Source organism: Mustela lutreola, chromosome 10, assembly GCF_030435805.1.
Source record: "Mustela lutreola isolate mMusLut2 chromosome 10, mMusLut2.pri, whole genome shotgun sequence".
Taxonomy (NCBI): Eukaryota; Metazoa; Chordata; class Mammalia; order Carnivora; family Mustelidae; genus Mustela; species Mustela lutreola.
In genome coordinates this window covers 20,906,387-20,920,877 of record NC_081299.1, presented here as the reverse complement: position 1 = coordinate 20,920,877, position 14,491 = coordinate 20,906,387, and the positions used below count along the sequence as shown (strand labels likewise).

The 14,491-nt window shown below is 41.4% G+C and overlaps 1 protein-coding gene and 1 long non-coding RNA gene across 4 annotated transcripts in view; one reads left to right on the top strand and one right to left on the bottom strand.

The window, feature by feature from the left end:
• LOC131810253 (uncharacterized) overlaps positions 1-5,008 on the top strand; it is a 30,155-nt gene extending 25,147 nt beyond the window's left edge. Inside the window, exon 2 of the long non-coding RNA XR_009345502.1 lies at positions 3,441-5,008. This is a non-coding gene — a long non-coding RNA (uncharacterized LOC131810253). The remainder of the gene's footprint in view (positions 1-3,440) is intronic.
• The window catches only part of PHACTR4 (phosphatase and actin regulator 4), a 109,023-nt gene that overhangs the window by 77,592 nt on the left and 16,940 nt on the right, over positions 1-14,491 (bottom strand). For all 3 annotated transcript variants that reach the window (XM_059137964.1, XM_059137961.1, XM_059137962.1), the window contains exon 2: positions 7,543-7,596. Coding sequence is in view for 2 of the 3 variants with exons in the window: in XM_059137961.1 (XP_058993944.1) it covers positions 7,543-7,558 (16 nt within the window). In the remaining variant the exon portion in view is untranslated. The remainder of the gene's footprint in view (positions 1-7,542; positions 7,597-14,491) is intronic.

The following is a 14,491-nucleotide window of genomic DNA, read 5'->3' as shown; positions in this document are numbered from 1 at the left end:
GTTAGGACATGCTGCCTTGCTTTTGCTGGGTGTTTACTGACCTGTACTGTTTACTGAACACCGGATGAGTGTTCAGTGAGTGGATGAGGAACAAGTCAATTGTGTCCGAGTTTGATAGAGTAGGTTGAATCTAGTTCCTAAGAAGAATAAAATGGGGACACCTTGGTGGCTCAGTCAGCCAAGCCGCTGCCTTTGGTTTGGGTCATGATCCCAGGTTCCTGGGATCGAGTACTGCCTGGGGCTCCTTGCTCGGCAGGGAGCCTGCTTCTCTCTCTGCCTCTGCCTGCTACTCTGCTTGTGCGTGCTCTCTCTCTCTCTCTCTCTCTCTTTGACAAATAAATAAATAAATAAAATCTTAAAAAAAAAAAAAAAGGAATAAAATGTCTTATATTTTAAACGGCCACATTTATTAACCAGAGAGGTAACACGGTAACGTGGTTATTTGAGGTACAGCCACTAAGCTGTGCATATAAAATGACCAGTATTTAATTCCCTTTAACAAAACCTTTTATTGTCTTTTACCTCCTTTAAAAAATTAGTTTTACACATTTAATTTTAATTTTTTTAAAGATTTTATTTATTTGACAGAGCGAGACACAGCGAGAGAGGGAACACAAGCACGGGGAAGGGGAGAGGGAGAAGCAGGTTTTCCCCTGAGCAGGGAGTCCCATGCGGGGCTCAATCCCAGTACCCAGGATCATGACCCAAGCCGAAGGCAGCTGCTTAACGACTGAGCCACCCAAGTGCCCCTATACATTTTATTTTTAACACTGAGAAATATAAAAAAGAAACAATAATTTCCTTAATACTACAACCCAAATAAAATCCCTGCTTATGTTTTGAAAAATAAAGGTAACACACATATATAGTTAGAGGATGCAAACCATACAGGCAGATACAAAATGCTAAGTGAAGCCATCCATCTCTCCTATTACTTCCTTTTAATTTTAATTTTAATAATCACTGCCTATGCAGTGTCCATGACACATTGATAAAAGCTCAGTATGCAAAAGTAAATGCAGACGGAAACCAGTCTACACATTTAGCCAACTTATTATATTTGCTATGATGTTCTAGGTGCAAAGAAGCAGTCAGAAATGATGAAAAGTAGTAAGAGGATATGGAGATGGTCCAGGATGACAGTATTATTACTTTTCAGGCTTGTATTACCACTACGGTTCATCTTTTTCTACTGACAGAAAAAAAAAAATTACATGGTATCTTGTGCTATTAAAGTTGATAGAAGCTGGGGTTCTGCACGTTCTATTTCCCTTAATACTGGTGATTCTACTTTTTTTTAATTTAATTTTTTAAAAAAGATTTTATTTATTTATTTGACTGAGACAGAGCATGAGCACAAGCAGGGGGAGCAGCAGGCAAAGGGAGAGAAGTAGGCTCCGCGCTGAGCACGGAACCTGATGCAGGACTCGATCCCAGGACCCTGGAATCATGACCTAAGCTGAAGGTAGATGCTTAACCTGAGCCACGCAGGAACCCCTCTGCCTTTTTTTTTTTTTTTTTTTTTTAAAGATTTTATTTATTTATTTGTCAAAGAGAGAGCGAGAGCGAACACAGGCAGACAGAGTGGAAGGCAGAGTCAGAGGGAGAAGCAGGCTCCCTGCGGAGCAAGGAGCCTGATGTGGGACTCGATCCTAGGATGTTGGGATCATGACCTGAGCCGAAGGCAGCCGCTCAACCAACTGAGCCACCCAGGCGTCCCTGCTTTTTTTTTTTTTTTTTTTTAAATAAAAATTTTATTTGTTTATTTGAGAGGGAGAGGAAGTAGAGAAGTAGAGAGGCAGACTTCACACTGAGCACAGAGCCTGACTTGGTTCTTGATCTCAAAACCATGAGATCATGACCCTAGCTAAAACCAGGAGACAGTTGTTTGACCAACTGAGCCACCCCCATACCCTTGGTAATTCTACTTTATGAAGAATATTTAAAACCATGGTAAGAAATACATACAAATATGTATTGTGTGCTTATTCTTGGGCAGTGGGATATAACAGTAGGAAGATCTTGCCCTCCATAAGTTTATAGTCCTAACAGGAAAGGAAGATAATATAAGTTTATCATAATGCTTTTTAAAAAAATTTCTATTTAAAACCACAGGAAAAAAATAGAACTACTATAATTTTTGGCACAGTTTAATTCCAGAGGAATTTATCTCTTACTCCCTAAGGATCTCAAAACTAATTAAGTTCATATTTTGGTCTTCATTCTTAAAGCAGAGGGAGTGAAGACTGTGTTATTAAAACATTTAGAACTTCAAGTGGTAACAACATTTTGTGATGATTAGCATCACAAAATGTTTTCCCATGAACTTTTTTTTTTTAAAGATTTTTTTTTTTAAAGAAATCTCTACACCCAATGTGGGGCTCAAACTCATAAGCCCAAAACCAAGAGTCACATGCTCTACTGACCCAGCCAGCCAGGCATCCTGTTTTCCCACGAACTTTGAAGTTAAGTGTATTAGCTTTGAGCATGGCTCCTGAACAACTGTCCTTGAAAAGCTAGGAAAAACCCCATTATAACACAATAATGATTTATGAATTCAGATACAGAACAGGAAGAAAATAATTTTTATTTGTTTAGATACAGCTTCTGTTTACCACTTCAACACAACTCTTCTCATATTCCTACATGATACGAATTTTAATCCGAAAGAGATATTACCTTATAAATCTGTTCCTAAAATACCATGCATATGAATAAAAGCCTTTGCAACTAGCTTCAAATTCAGACTTCATATTAATAATCTATCTCATTAAATACTTATTTCATTAAGGGACACCTGGGTGGCTCAGCAGGTTAAGCCTCAGCCTTTGGCTCAAGTCACGATCCCAGTGTCCTGGGATCAAGTCCCACATTGGGCTCCTTGCTCCGCGGAAAGCCTGCTTTTCCCTCCGGCTGCCACTCCCCCTGCTTGTGCACTCTCTCTGACAAGTAAGCAAGTAAGTAAGTAAGTAAATATATATATGATTATAATAATTATTTCATAAAGCACATTAAAAAAATATTTTCCAACAAATTGTGTTCACTTCTATGGAAGGGAGGGTGTATAGAAACTTAATAAAGTTGTCAGAAGATTTTGGGAAGGCAATTTAGTATATAGATTCTCTCCTACTCCAAATAAACCTTTTGGAGCTTCATATGACAGGGTTCCAGTCCCTTTTCTTCTGGCATGCTTTGGGGAAAGTGGCTGTTCACCCATAAACAGATGATAAGGGAGGAAGAAAGCAAGCAGAAGTAGTAATGAGCCATTTTTAAAAGCCGAGAGGTATGAAACATCACAGTAGCATGAACTAAACACACATCTTCCATCTTCTTTTGCTTCCTTCTAGCACTTAACATACAGTGCGGTCATTACTCCCCCCCACTACCCCCGCTATAAATTATTAATACAGATTAATAATACTTTCATTGAATTCTGCCAGGTACCTATGGAACTGGATGAAAGGGAGGGAAATAAAATAAAGAGAATCAGGGTAAAAACCGTTTCATTCCTTCATCAACCTTCTCCACTCCATGACTTAGAATGTCTGTCCCACACTAACAGTGGCAGAATTCAAGAGGTCTGTTTCTTGGAAGGAATAAAACAATTGGTTTCTGGACTGGTGACACAGAAGACAGTCGAGGGTGGGAATACAGCACTGAAAACTGAGGGGCATTAGGCAACCACGTGCACAATGGAGTTGAATGGAGCATCTCCCCGCTCCCCCCGCCAAGTCCTCTTCTCTCCTTACCATCTAGACATCTAGTCAGTGATGGGAAAATCTGCTCCTACTGACTTGGGGCTTTTTCTTCAACAAGATGGACAAGAAGCTCACCCTACAGAAAGGCCCAGAGGTAATCAGTCTATGCGTTCAAAGCTTCTAATTTAAAGCTTCCCACTCTTAATCATGAGCAGACAGCTAATTATTATGAGACATCAGAGGAAAACCCTAACATAAAACAGATCAAAACAAACACAGAAAAGCAACTTTAGGGGAAAAGGGACTGTGCAAGGCAAAGACAGGTTGCTGAAACAATAAAAGGATACTATGAAAGAAACATTCCCCGAATAAAACCTCCCAGAAATTCAGAATTTAAGAGTAGAAAAGAAAATTTCAAGTGAGGATAAAGGCAAAGAATTCCTCCAGGAGGCAGAGCTAAAGGAGAAAGAGGTGAGAACCAGGAAATTTCTTGGAGGCCCAGCACTGAGAAGCACCTGGCCATCAATAAGATGACACAGGACTGAACCATGTCCCCAGATTAGTAGTGCTATCCAGGATGACACCTGTGCACCACACCCAGAGAGACATCTGTCCAGATTGGAACAGTGACCCAAGAGACACACTGAAGGCTGCCATCACTACGATCTTTGCTGCCATTTATCCTCTTTTTGAATATAAGAATGTAGTGCCCAGGTAAGCACGGTCCTCGGCTTTTCTTGACTGAAGTGTTGATAAATTTCTTCTCAAAACACTCAGCAGTTTAACGAGCTCCTGAAAGCTATAGGTGGATCATGGTCAATCTGGGAGAAATCACAGAACTCAGAACTGCTCACTTCCTCTGACCATACTTCTGCTACCTGTCCAAGACTGGGTGCACACTGGAGCCCTGCCCAGTACAATTTCCAGGACAAGTCCTGACTCTGCCCAGAGTTGCTTTTCTTCCATGGAACAGACTCCTTAAACTTCAGGAAACTGAAGCAAAGATGGTCACCTGATGCCTGGGGATCCCTGAGATCATTCCAGGAGTCTAAGAGGTACAGCTATATACTTACTTAATAAAACTAAATGACTATTAGCCTTTTCAGTGTTGACACTGTACCAACGGTGCAAAAGCAATAGTGAGCAAAACTGCTGGTACCTTAATGCAAGTCAAGGCAGCAGCACAAACTGTAACAGGACTCACGGTCCTCACCATGACATTACTGCAGTTAAAGACAATGCCAGTTTTGATTTAAGAATGTCCTGGACAAAGCTGTAAAAATTACCAGTTTTAATAAATCTCTATGCTTTAGTACATGTCCTTTTATTTTTCTGTGTAAGGAAGTGGTAAGTATGCACATAACTTATACTGCAGTCTAACAGTTACCTTCAATAAAAGTACTTGGGTGGTTGAGTTGCAAGCTCAACTAGCCAGCTTTTTTCATGAAATACCATTTTTACTTGAATAACAAACTATGTTATTCCAGCTTAGATATTTGACAGATATTTTCTCAAAACTGAATAAAAGTGTATCTATCACTATGAAGAAAATGGACAGTACTTGCTGCCAGTGACATAAGTCAGGCTTCCAAAAGAAAATTGTAATTTTGGAAGACATATTCACCAGAGTGAATCTGACAGCTTCTCAATATTTAAGACTTCCAATGGGGACCAGTGGCAGTATTAACAAAGGTGATATTAAAATATTATATAATGAAATGTGTAAGTATCTGTCCATATAGGAAAGGTCCCAGAGGCCTTTGGTCTGTCCCTCTGGAACTTGATGGGTCAATATCTCCCACTTTTATTTTCAGAATACAACAAATAATCCTTTTTCAAACCATTCACATAACTGTCAGCTAATCTAATTATAACAAAATTCTCACCCTATCTTAAAGGGACTCCATCTTCTTAGAAACAAACTTATTATTATTTTTTAAAAGATTTTATTTATTTATTTGACAGAGAGAGATCACAAGTAGGCAGAGAGGCAGGCAGGGAGAGAGAGAGAGGAGGAAGCAGGCTCCCTGCTGAGCAGAGAGCCCGATGTGGGGCTCCTGAGATCATGACCGGAGCCGAAGGCAGTGGCTTAACCCACTGAGCCACCCAGGCGCCCAAGAAACAAACTTATTTTACATTCAGAATTCTACTCTTTGTCAAATGGTATCGAATGGACCATAAACTAGCAAATATTTTTTTTTTCAAGATTTTTTATTTATTTGTTTGACAGAGAGATAGAGAGCACAAGTGGCAGAACAGCAGGCAGAGGGAGAGGGAGAAGCAGGCTCTTGGACTAGCCTGGAGCCTGATATGGGGCTCAATTGCAGGACCCTGGGATCATGACCTCAGCCGAAGGCAGCCACTTAACCGACTGAGCCACCCAGGTACTCCGCAAATATTATTATGTTTTATAAGCAGCTTAGAAAATTCCATTTTTCTCTAGAATCCACATTATGAGTATAAATGTTAATCAAGTTACAGATTCCAAGATTTAAAGTGTAAGAGGAAAAGTCTCACTAGCACAGAACACAACCTTTTCCTCATACTGGTGATCAAAAGCACATTTCCATTTATGTTTCTTTTTTTAAATATTTTATTTATTTATTTGACAGAGATCACAAGTAGGCAGAGAGGCAGGCAGAGAGAGAGAGAGGAGGTGAAGGAAGCAGGCTCCCCGCTGAGCAGAGAGCCATGCAGGGCTGGATCCCAGGACTCTGGGATCATGACCTGAGCTGAAGGCAGAGGCTTTAACCCACTGAGCCACCCAAGTGTCCCTCCATTTATGTTTCAATTGACTACCGACAAACCATAACTTCTATAGCAACTCTCCTTTGGTATTCTCTAGTAAATTAATTAATTTAATGATAAATTTAATTAATTAGATTCAATTAAATTTAGGTTATGCCTAAGGTGAGGTAAGGAGGTCAGAGAGAAAAAACAAGTTTCCAGTAAACACCTTTGGAGTAGTCAAATGTTACTCTAGAGTTTGTCATATGTACATGTTCTTTAGTATTTGTCACCAGGCAACCAAAATCAACACGGTTTACTAAACTGTTCATAAGTAATCCCCTCCAGAATTAACGTGGTAATAAAACTTATGACAAAAGTAGTGACTGCCCTCTAGTGTTCACACTGAGGATTATGCTGATGAATTTGTAAGCTGACACGGTTGGGGGGCGTGGCAGAAACCCACCATAACAATTTAGGGTCATTAAAAGCAGAAGATAAGGGGCGCCTGGGTGGCTCAGTGGGTTAAGCCGCTGCCTTCGGCTCGGGTCATGATCTCAGGGTCCTGGGATCGAGTCCCACATCGGGCTCTCTGCTCAGCGGGGTGCCTGCTTCCTCCTCTCTCTCTGCCTGCCTCTCTGCCTACTTGTGATCTCTCTCTGTCAAATAAATAAAATCTTTAAAAAAAAAAAAAAAAAAAAAAAAGCAGAAGATAAATTTGGACCTTGCCAAGTTTTCAGCCATGTTCCCAAAGCGAGATAACAGATATTAACCTGAGTATCTAATTACTTGTACCAGTAGCCAATGTGTCGAACTTCAGTCCTCTAGGGTAACTGGGCATGAGCAGAATGTAACATTGGTAACATTTTTACTGTACTTCAAGTTATACTACCATAAAACGAGATCCAGACTTCTTTACATTTGGCAAAGAATCACAAAATGCTTGAATCAAAATCTTACTCCAGCATGCTGAGTCCCTTTCATGGCTGATGCATATTTTAAATGCCTATTTTAAATTTTAAGTACTTCCTAACTAGTCTTTCTAATCTGCAATATGATTTTTTTGGAAAACACCCCACAAATATCATCTAGTAAGAAAAATGCAGGTAATACTCACCAAATGGATCTTCCATGCCACTATTAACTAGTTTTGGGAGGTGGGGTATAGTTTCTAAAAAGAGAAAAAGGTAAATTATATACTTAAAACACAAAATCCATCACTTTTTTTTTTTTTTTAATCAGTAACACTGATTATAATTTAAAACTGGAACATTACAGAAATGTATAACTTATTAAGTGAGAACACTACCAGCTGGGATACAGATGTATAGTACAAATATATCATAAAACATTTAAGGCTAATTTTCATTTTAAAATATATTATTCTTGGTTTACTCAAATAAGTTTCTTTTCCAATCCCCATCTTGAATTTGTTAGAGTGCAAAGAAATAAGAAAATTTTTTTTCAAAGATTTTATTTATTTATTTGACAGAGATCACAAGTAGGCAGAGAGGCAGGCAGAGAGAGAGAGAGGAGGAAGCAGGGTCCCCGCTGAGCAGAGAGCCCGACGCTGGACTTGATCCCAGGACCCTGAGATCATGACCCGAGCGGCTTAACCCACTGAGCCACCCAGGCGCCCGAAACAAAATTTTTATGTAAAAACAAACAACATGCCCCCCAACAAAACTCACATAAACACCTGAGAAAGGATATCAGTGATACCTTAGAAGGAACTGGCTTTGCCTAAGAATGTAGAAGTTATCTTATATAAAGTAAATTGTCAGTTTAGAATGCAAGTAGGAAAATAAAACAAAAAAATGTTTCCGGGCTCTTAAATTAGACAGGATCAGTCTGCCCAATCTTGCTTCATAATTCTCTTCGGTTTGGATCCCAAGGGCATTCCCTAATAAACAGTCTGAATCGCTAAACTGTAATTCAGAGTCCCTTTTCAGAGAACAAAACCTACCAATAGTTGGTGCCAGGCGTGATCTGAAAAAAATCGGGAGTATAAAGGGGTTTTAGAGTTGAATTGTTCACAGACTAGATGACAATGAGGATCCCTCATCACTGATGAGAGCCGTAACACAGATAACCCTGGTAGAAGGTGCCCGCCCAACTCTTAAACTTTCACCAGTGGTGAACAGTGGTGGTCTACGTGTGGACGGAACGCTCTAGCTGTATCAGGCACTTGAAGAGTACTGCGCATGTGAGCCTTCCTGCTGGTCGTTTCTTCAGTTCCTGAATGTATCACTGAAACAGACATACTTGGAATTAGGGCAATCCCTATTTTGAGTTGTTGGGCTGTGGTGTAAGAGTTACCACGCTGGGAAAGGCTAGGTAGAAGAAACTAAGCCTGCCCTAGCCCACCTGCCAAGATAATAAATAACAAAACAAGACAATGTTGTAACCCACAGTCAAGGGAGGGGGGCTGGCAGAAATTAGTGCAATACCCTGCTGGGTGCAGAATTCACAGTGTGGTCCCTGAAGAAATCAAGCAAATCCTGGAGGCAGGTGGCAGATGGCCACAAACTGAATCTAATATTAGTTTCAACTAGAGCTGCCACACCAGAGGTATGTTCGCTAGAGCAGGTTAATAGGCCCAGGAGCACCGTTTGCAGTCAATGACTGCAGGAATAAACTTTTTTTTTTTTTTTTAATTTCTTTAAGTAAACAGGATCAGAAACAATTCATATTCACATAGATTACAGCACACACTTATATACAGGATTATGTTAATTCTGCAACCTTCTTACATAATATAGTCCAAAGAGGCATGGGTCATCTGGAGTTTCTGCAGGACATCACAGTGACTCAAGATATATATATATATATATATATATATATATATATATATATATATATATTTAAAGATTCATTATTTATTTGTGAGGGGGGAGGGGCAAAGGGAGACCGAGAGACTCCCACCTGAGTGTGGAGCCTGACACAGGGCTCAGTCCCACCACCCTGAGATCATGACCTGAGCCAAAACCAAGTGTTGGAAACCTAACCAACTGAGCCACTCAGTGACCTACTATATTAGTAACATCTTGCTAACTGGGCCAGAGGACCAAGGAGTGGAAAGCACACTGAAGGCCTTGTCAAAAGACATTTACTCCACAGAGAGACCAATGTCTCAAAGATTCAGGAACCCATTACATCAGTAAAATTTTTATGGTCCCAGTAGTGAGGGCTTGATAAGACATGCTATTCAAGTAAAGGCAACTAAGTAAATACCTGCACCTTGCATCTCCCACAATTAAGAAGGAGCCATTCCACCTGAGAATCTGAGAATACTGCTATGGCTTCTAAACCAGGAGACATAAAAAGGTGCATATCAAGAGTAGCTCAAAACAGGAAAGGAATCTGCAGGCCTGGATGGTGATAAACAACCTGGCAGATCCTATGGTACTGTGGCAAGCCCCAGTGGGAGAATCACTATATGACCCCCTGGGGTTCTGGAGCAAGGCCATGCCTTTTGTAGTGGAAAATCAAATGTCTTCTGCACAATGACTCCTGGCATGATACTGCATCCTAAGAGATATGGAGCATGTGACCACCAAGACACCAAGTGCCCATTTATCTAGAATCACCCATTTTGACCTAAGTTCTGTGAAACACACCAAGTTATAATGTTGGGTGGACCCAGTAACAATCCAACGTAAGATCAAAGCGATACAACCAAGATCAAGCACAAATAGGACCAGAAGTCACAAGCTTGAGCAGAGAGCCTACCCCATCATATCACCCACCACTGTCATACAAGCGCCCCTCCCTCAGCATATACCTTTTTGGCCATATGGGGGGGGCTCTATCATCAGCTGACAGAGACAAAACCCTTATAGTTCTCACAGACATCTGTATGTGGTACAAGTGAAAACTGGACAGGTGCTACATAAAGCTTCCCTCAGGGGGTGGCTCCGAAAACAGTGGTAAAGGAAAACCTTCCCAATGGGCAGAGCTTTAGGCAGTACACTTGACTGTCTACTATGTATAGACAAAGACATGGTAGGCAAATGTTGCAACATGCTGGTCAGGGGGCTTAAAAGTAGAAAGACTGGAATAGTGCGACAAGGAAGTCTTAGGGTAGAGGCACGCAGGAGGGCTACGGAGTGGATACAACCAAGTTAAGGTCTAGTCCTGACATTCATCAGAGAACACCTACCATGAAAGAGGCACTAAACAACCAAGTAGACAATGATTCAACCAGTTTCTGTCAGCCATCTTTTTTCATGGCCTCCCCAGTGCACATGAAATGGGCACATGAAAAAATGTGGTCACGATAGCAGAGATATATACCATGCATGGACAACTGCATGAATTCCCACTTACAGGGATGCTCCAGTTACTGATGCAGCCAAAAGTCCAAATGGCCAGCAACAGAGGCAAACACTAAGCTCCAATATGGCACCATCTTTAAGGAAACCACTTGATGGCAAGCTGACTTGACTATACTGGCCCCTCCCACCTTGAAAAGGCAAACAATTTATTCTGAAAGGAATAAGGACATAGTCTGGGGGTAGGTTTGTCCTTCCTGCCCTCTGGAACATCACCACACGAGAGTTCACGAAAGGTTTAATCTACCAGTAAGCATCATCCCACACAATATCACTTCCTCACAGTAAGTGCAAGATAGGTTCCAGGAACACGGGATCTACTGGTGGTATCATATATAGCATCATCTAGGAGTTCCTAACCTAAAAGAGCATTGAAATGGCCTGATGAAGGCACAACTGGACAGAATGCCAACCTCCTGGATGCAATACATACCCCAAATCAAAGACCTTCATATGCTAAGAAAATTACAAGAATATAGGAAAATTACAAGAATATAGGAAAATGGGGGGGGGGTACAAACACAATATACCCTGTTTATCATCAAATCCCAAAGACCCACCTGGGGAATTTGTGTGTATTACCCCTGCAATTCTGGGTTCTGCAAAGATTTATGTCACCAAAAGAGAACACTTTCGTAAGAGACAAAAGAATCCCGAGGAGGTGGGGAAAGAATCCCTAGAGTCTATAAGCTATGGCTGTCACCTGGGCATTTTCGAGTTCTTGTATCTAGGGATCAAAAGGCAAAGGAGGAATTACCATCTTGGCAGGGGTAACTGATCCTTATTACCAGAAAGAAGTAGGGCTGCTGTTCCACAATGGGACAGTGACAATATATCTGGAACCCAGATGATCCACTTGGGTGCCCATTAGTATTCCCTTTCCCACCTCTCAGAGTACCATAAGCAGACAAATTGGATACTCTGGCCTGAGAAAAGCATGGTAACTAGTGGTTCAGATCCCTCAGGAATGAGGGTTTGGGTCATACCACTAAGTAAGCTGTCAAGACTGGAAGAGATGGGGGAGTGCCTGGTTGGGTCAGTTGGTTAAGTGGCTGATTTTTGTTTTAAAAGGTAATTATTTAATATATTTATTTATTTGAGAGAGGGAGAGAGAGATAGTGAGTGCAAGCATGCACAGGGGAGGTGTACAGGGAGGGGGAGAGAGAATTCTTAAACACACTCCCCAAAGAGTGCAAAGCACAACACGGGGCTCGATCCCAGGACCCTGAGATCATGACCGGAGCCAAAATCAAGAGTTGGCCATCCAACCCACTGAGCCATCCAGGCACTGCAAGCATCTGACTCTTGATCTCAGCTCACATCTTGATCTCAGGGTTGTGGGTTCAAGCCCCACACCGGGCTCCACGCTGGGTCCCATACTTAAAAAAAAAAATTGAAATTAAAAACAGAATTATCACAGGACCCAGCAATTCCACTTCTGGATATATACCCCAAAGAACTGAAAGTAGGAACTCAAATACATATTTGTACAGTCATGTTCATAGTAGCATTACTGACAATAAAAAACAACCCAAATATCCATCAACAGGTGAATGGATACATAAAATGTGGAATATATTATTCAGCCTTATTAAGGAATGAAATTCTGACTTATGTTACAATACAGATGAATTCTGAGACATTATGCTAAATGAAATAAGCTAAACACAAAGGGAAAACATTATGGGATTCTACTTCACCTAGAAGAGTCAAATTCAGAGACAGAAAGTCAGATGGTGGGGCACCTGGGTGGCTCAGTGGGTTAGGCCTCTGCCTTTGGCTCAGGTTGTGGTCTCACGGTCCTGGGATCGAGCCCTGCATTGGGCTCTCTGCTCAGCGGGGAGCCTGCTTCCCCCCCCCCCCCGCCTCTGCCTCCTGCTCTGCCTACTTGTGATCTCTCTGTCAAATAAATAAAAAAATGAAATCTTTTAAAAAAAAAAAGTCAGATGGTGTTTTCAGGAGCCGAGGGAGGAGAGAATGAAGAATTATCATCACTAATGGGTACAGAGTTTTAGTTTAGGAAAATGAAAAAGTCTAAAGATAGATAGTGGTGATGGTTGTAGAACAATGTGAATATACTTAATGTCACCAACTATATCCTTTAGAAATGTTAAAATGGTAAACTTCAGGGGCACCTGGTGGCTCAGTTGGTTGTGTCTGCCTTTGGCCCAGGTCGGGATCTCAGGGTCCTGGGATCGAGCCCTGCATGGGGTTCCCTGCTCAGTGGGAAGCCTGCTTCTTCCTTTCCCTCTGCCCCTCCCCCTGCTTGTATGCTCTCTGTCACATAAATGAATAATCTTTTAAAAAAACTGTAAACTTGATATTGTGCATATTTTATTGCAACTAAAAAAAAAAAGAAAGAAAGAAAACCAGCTCAATCTTGGTAAGACCAGAGAGTATTATGGCATTTTAACTATCCTGACTCCCACTTCCCTCTCCCCAGCTTTCGGTTAGCCTTGAAAACCAAGACCCTCACAACCACAGTAGTTATAAAAACCAGCAGCCTAGCAGCTACTGGAAAGGAGAGAACAAATGTGGAGATCTCTAAAAGCCCCATCCCCAGAGAGCTGTTAGTATGTGATCTGACTGATAGCACCAAGAAACTCCATTCTCCTTATCTTTATTGGACCTGATTCAGAGCTTTTTCTGTGTGAAGAGCCCTATCCTTTGGAGATTTTTCAAAAAACAGTCAGTTGTAGTGTTTAACATCCCCAAAGCCTAAGGCAGTGATACCAGCTGGAGGCTAACAGGACACTGAACAAAAAACCATAAATGTCCAGGATTGAGAGGTCTATATGGGCTTCAGGAAAGCTCTGACATATTCTTTTTTTTTTTTTTAAGATATTATTTATTTATTTGACAGACAGAGATCACAAGTAGGCAGAGAGGCAGGCAGAGAGAGAATGGAGGAAGCAGGCTCCCTGTTAAGAGAGCCCGATGTGGGGGGCTCGATCCCAGGACCCTGGGATCATGACTGAAGGCAGAGGCTTTAACTCACTGAGCCACCCAGGTGCCCAGCTCTGACATATTCTTAGGCATCTAGAAGGGCTTGCAGGCTCTGGCTCTGGACATACCCAGGAAAGGCCTGAGAGGGCCCTGATCTCTTACCCTCTGGCTGACCTTGAAATTCTGTGCAAGCAGGAAGTAATGGCTAAGGCAAAGTTGTATACTGCCTGCTGGGAACATTGAAAGTATATGCCAATGTACAGACAGAACCCCCTTGGCAAAGGCTGGATAATTTACTGGTCCAAGACATTTAAGAAAATCTCTGTCTAACCATTAGCTAACCACTAAACCAACCAAGCAGAGACTTCATTGGTCATACAACAAAGAATACAGGCTCTACAGATATTTCATCCAGGAAAGTCACTAAATAAAAAAGAAATGTGCAGGAGGGAAGGGAGAATCTGATTTGCAGATTGCCACATTATTTAAAATGCTCAGTATTTAGAAAAAGTTATGATACACAAATAAAGAGGAAAGTATGGTCTATATACAGGGAAAAAAAGCAGTCAACAAAACCATACCTGAGGAGGTCTAGATGTTGGGCTTACTGGACAAAGACTTTAAAGATTTTATTTACTTATTTGACAGATAGAGAGAGCATACACAGGCAGAGGTAGGGGGAGAAGGAGAAGCAGGCTCTCTGCTGAGCAGGGAGCCTGATATAGGGCTCCATCTCAGGACGCTGGTATGATGACCTGAGCCACAGGCAGCGGCTTATCCGACTGA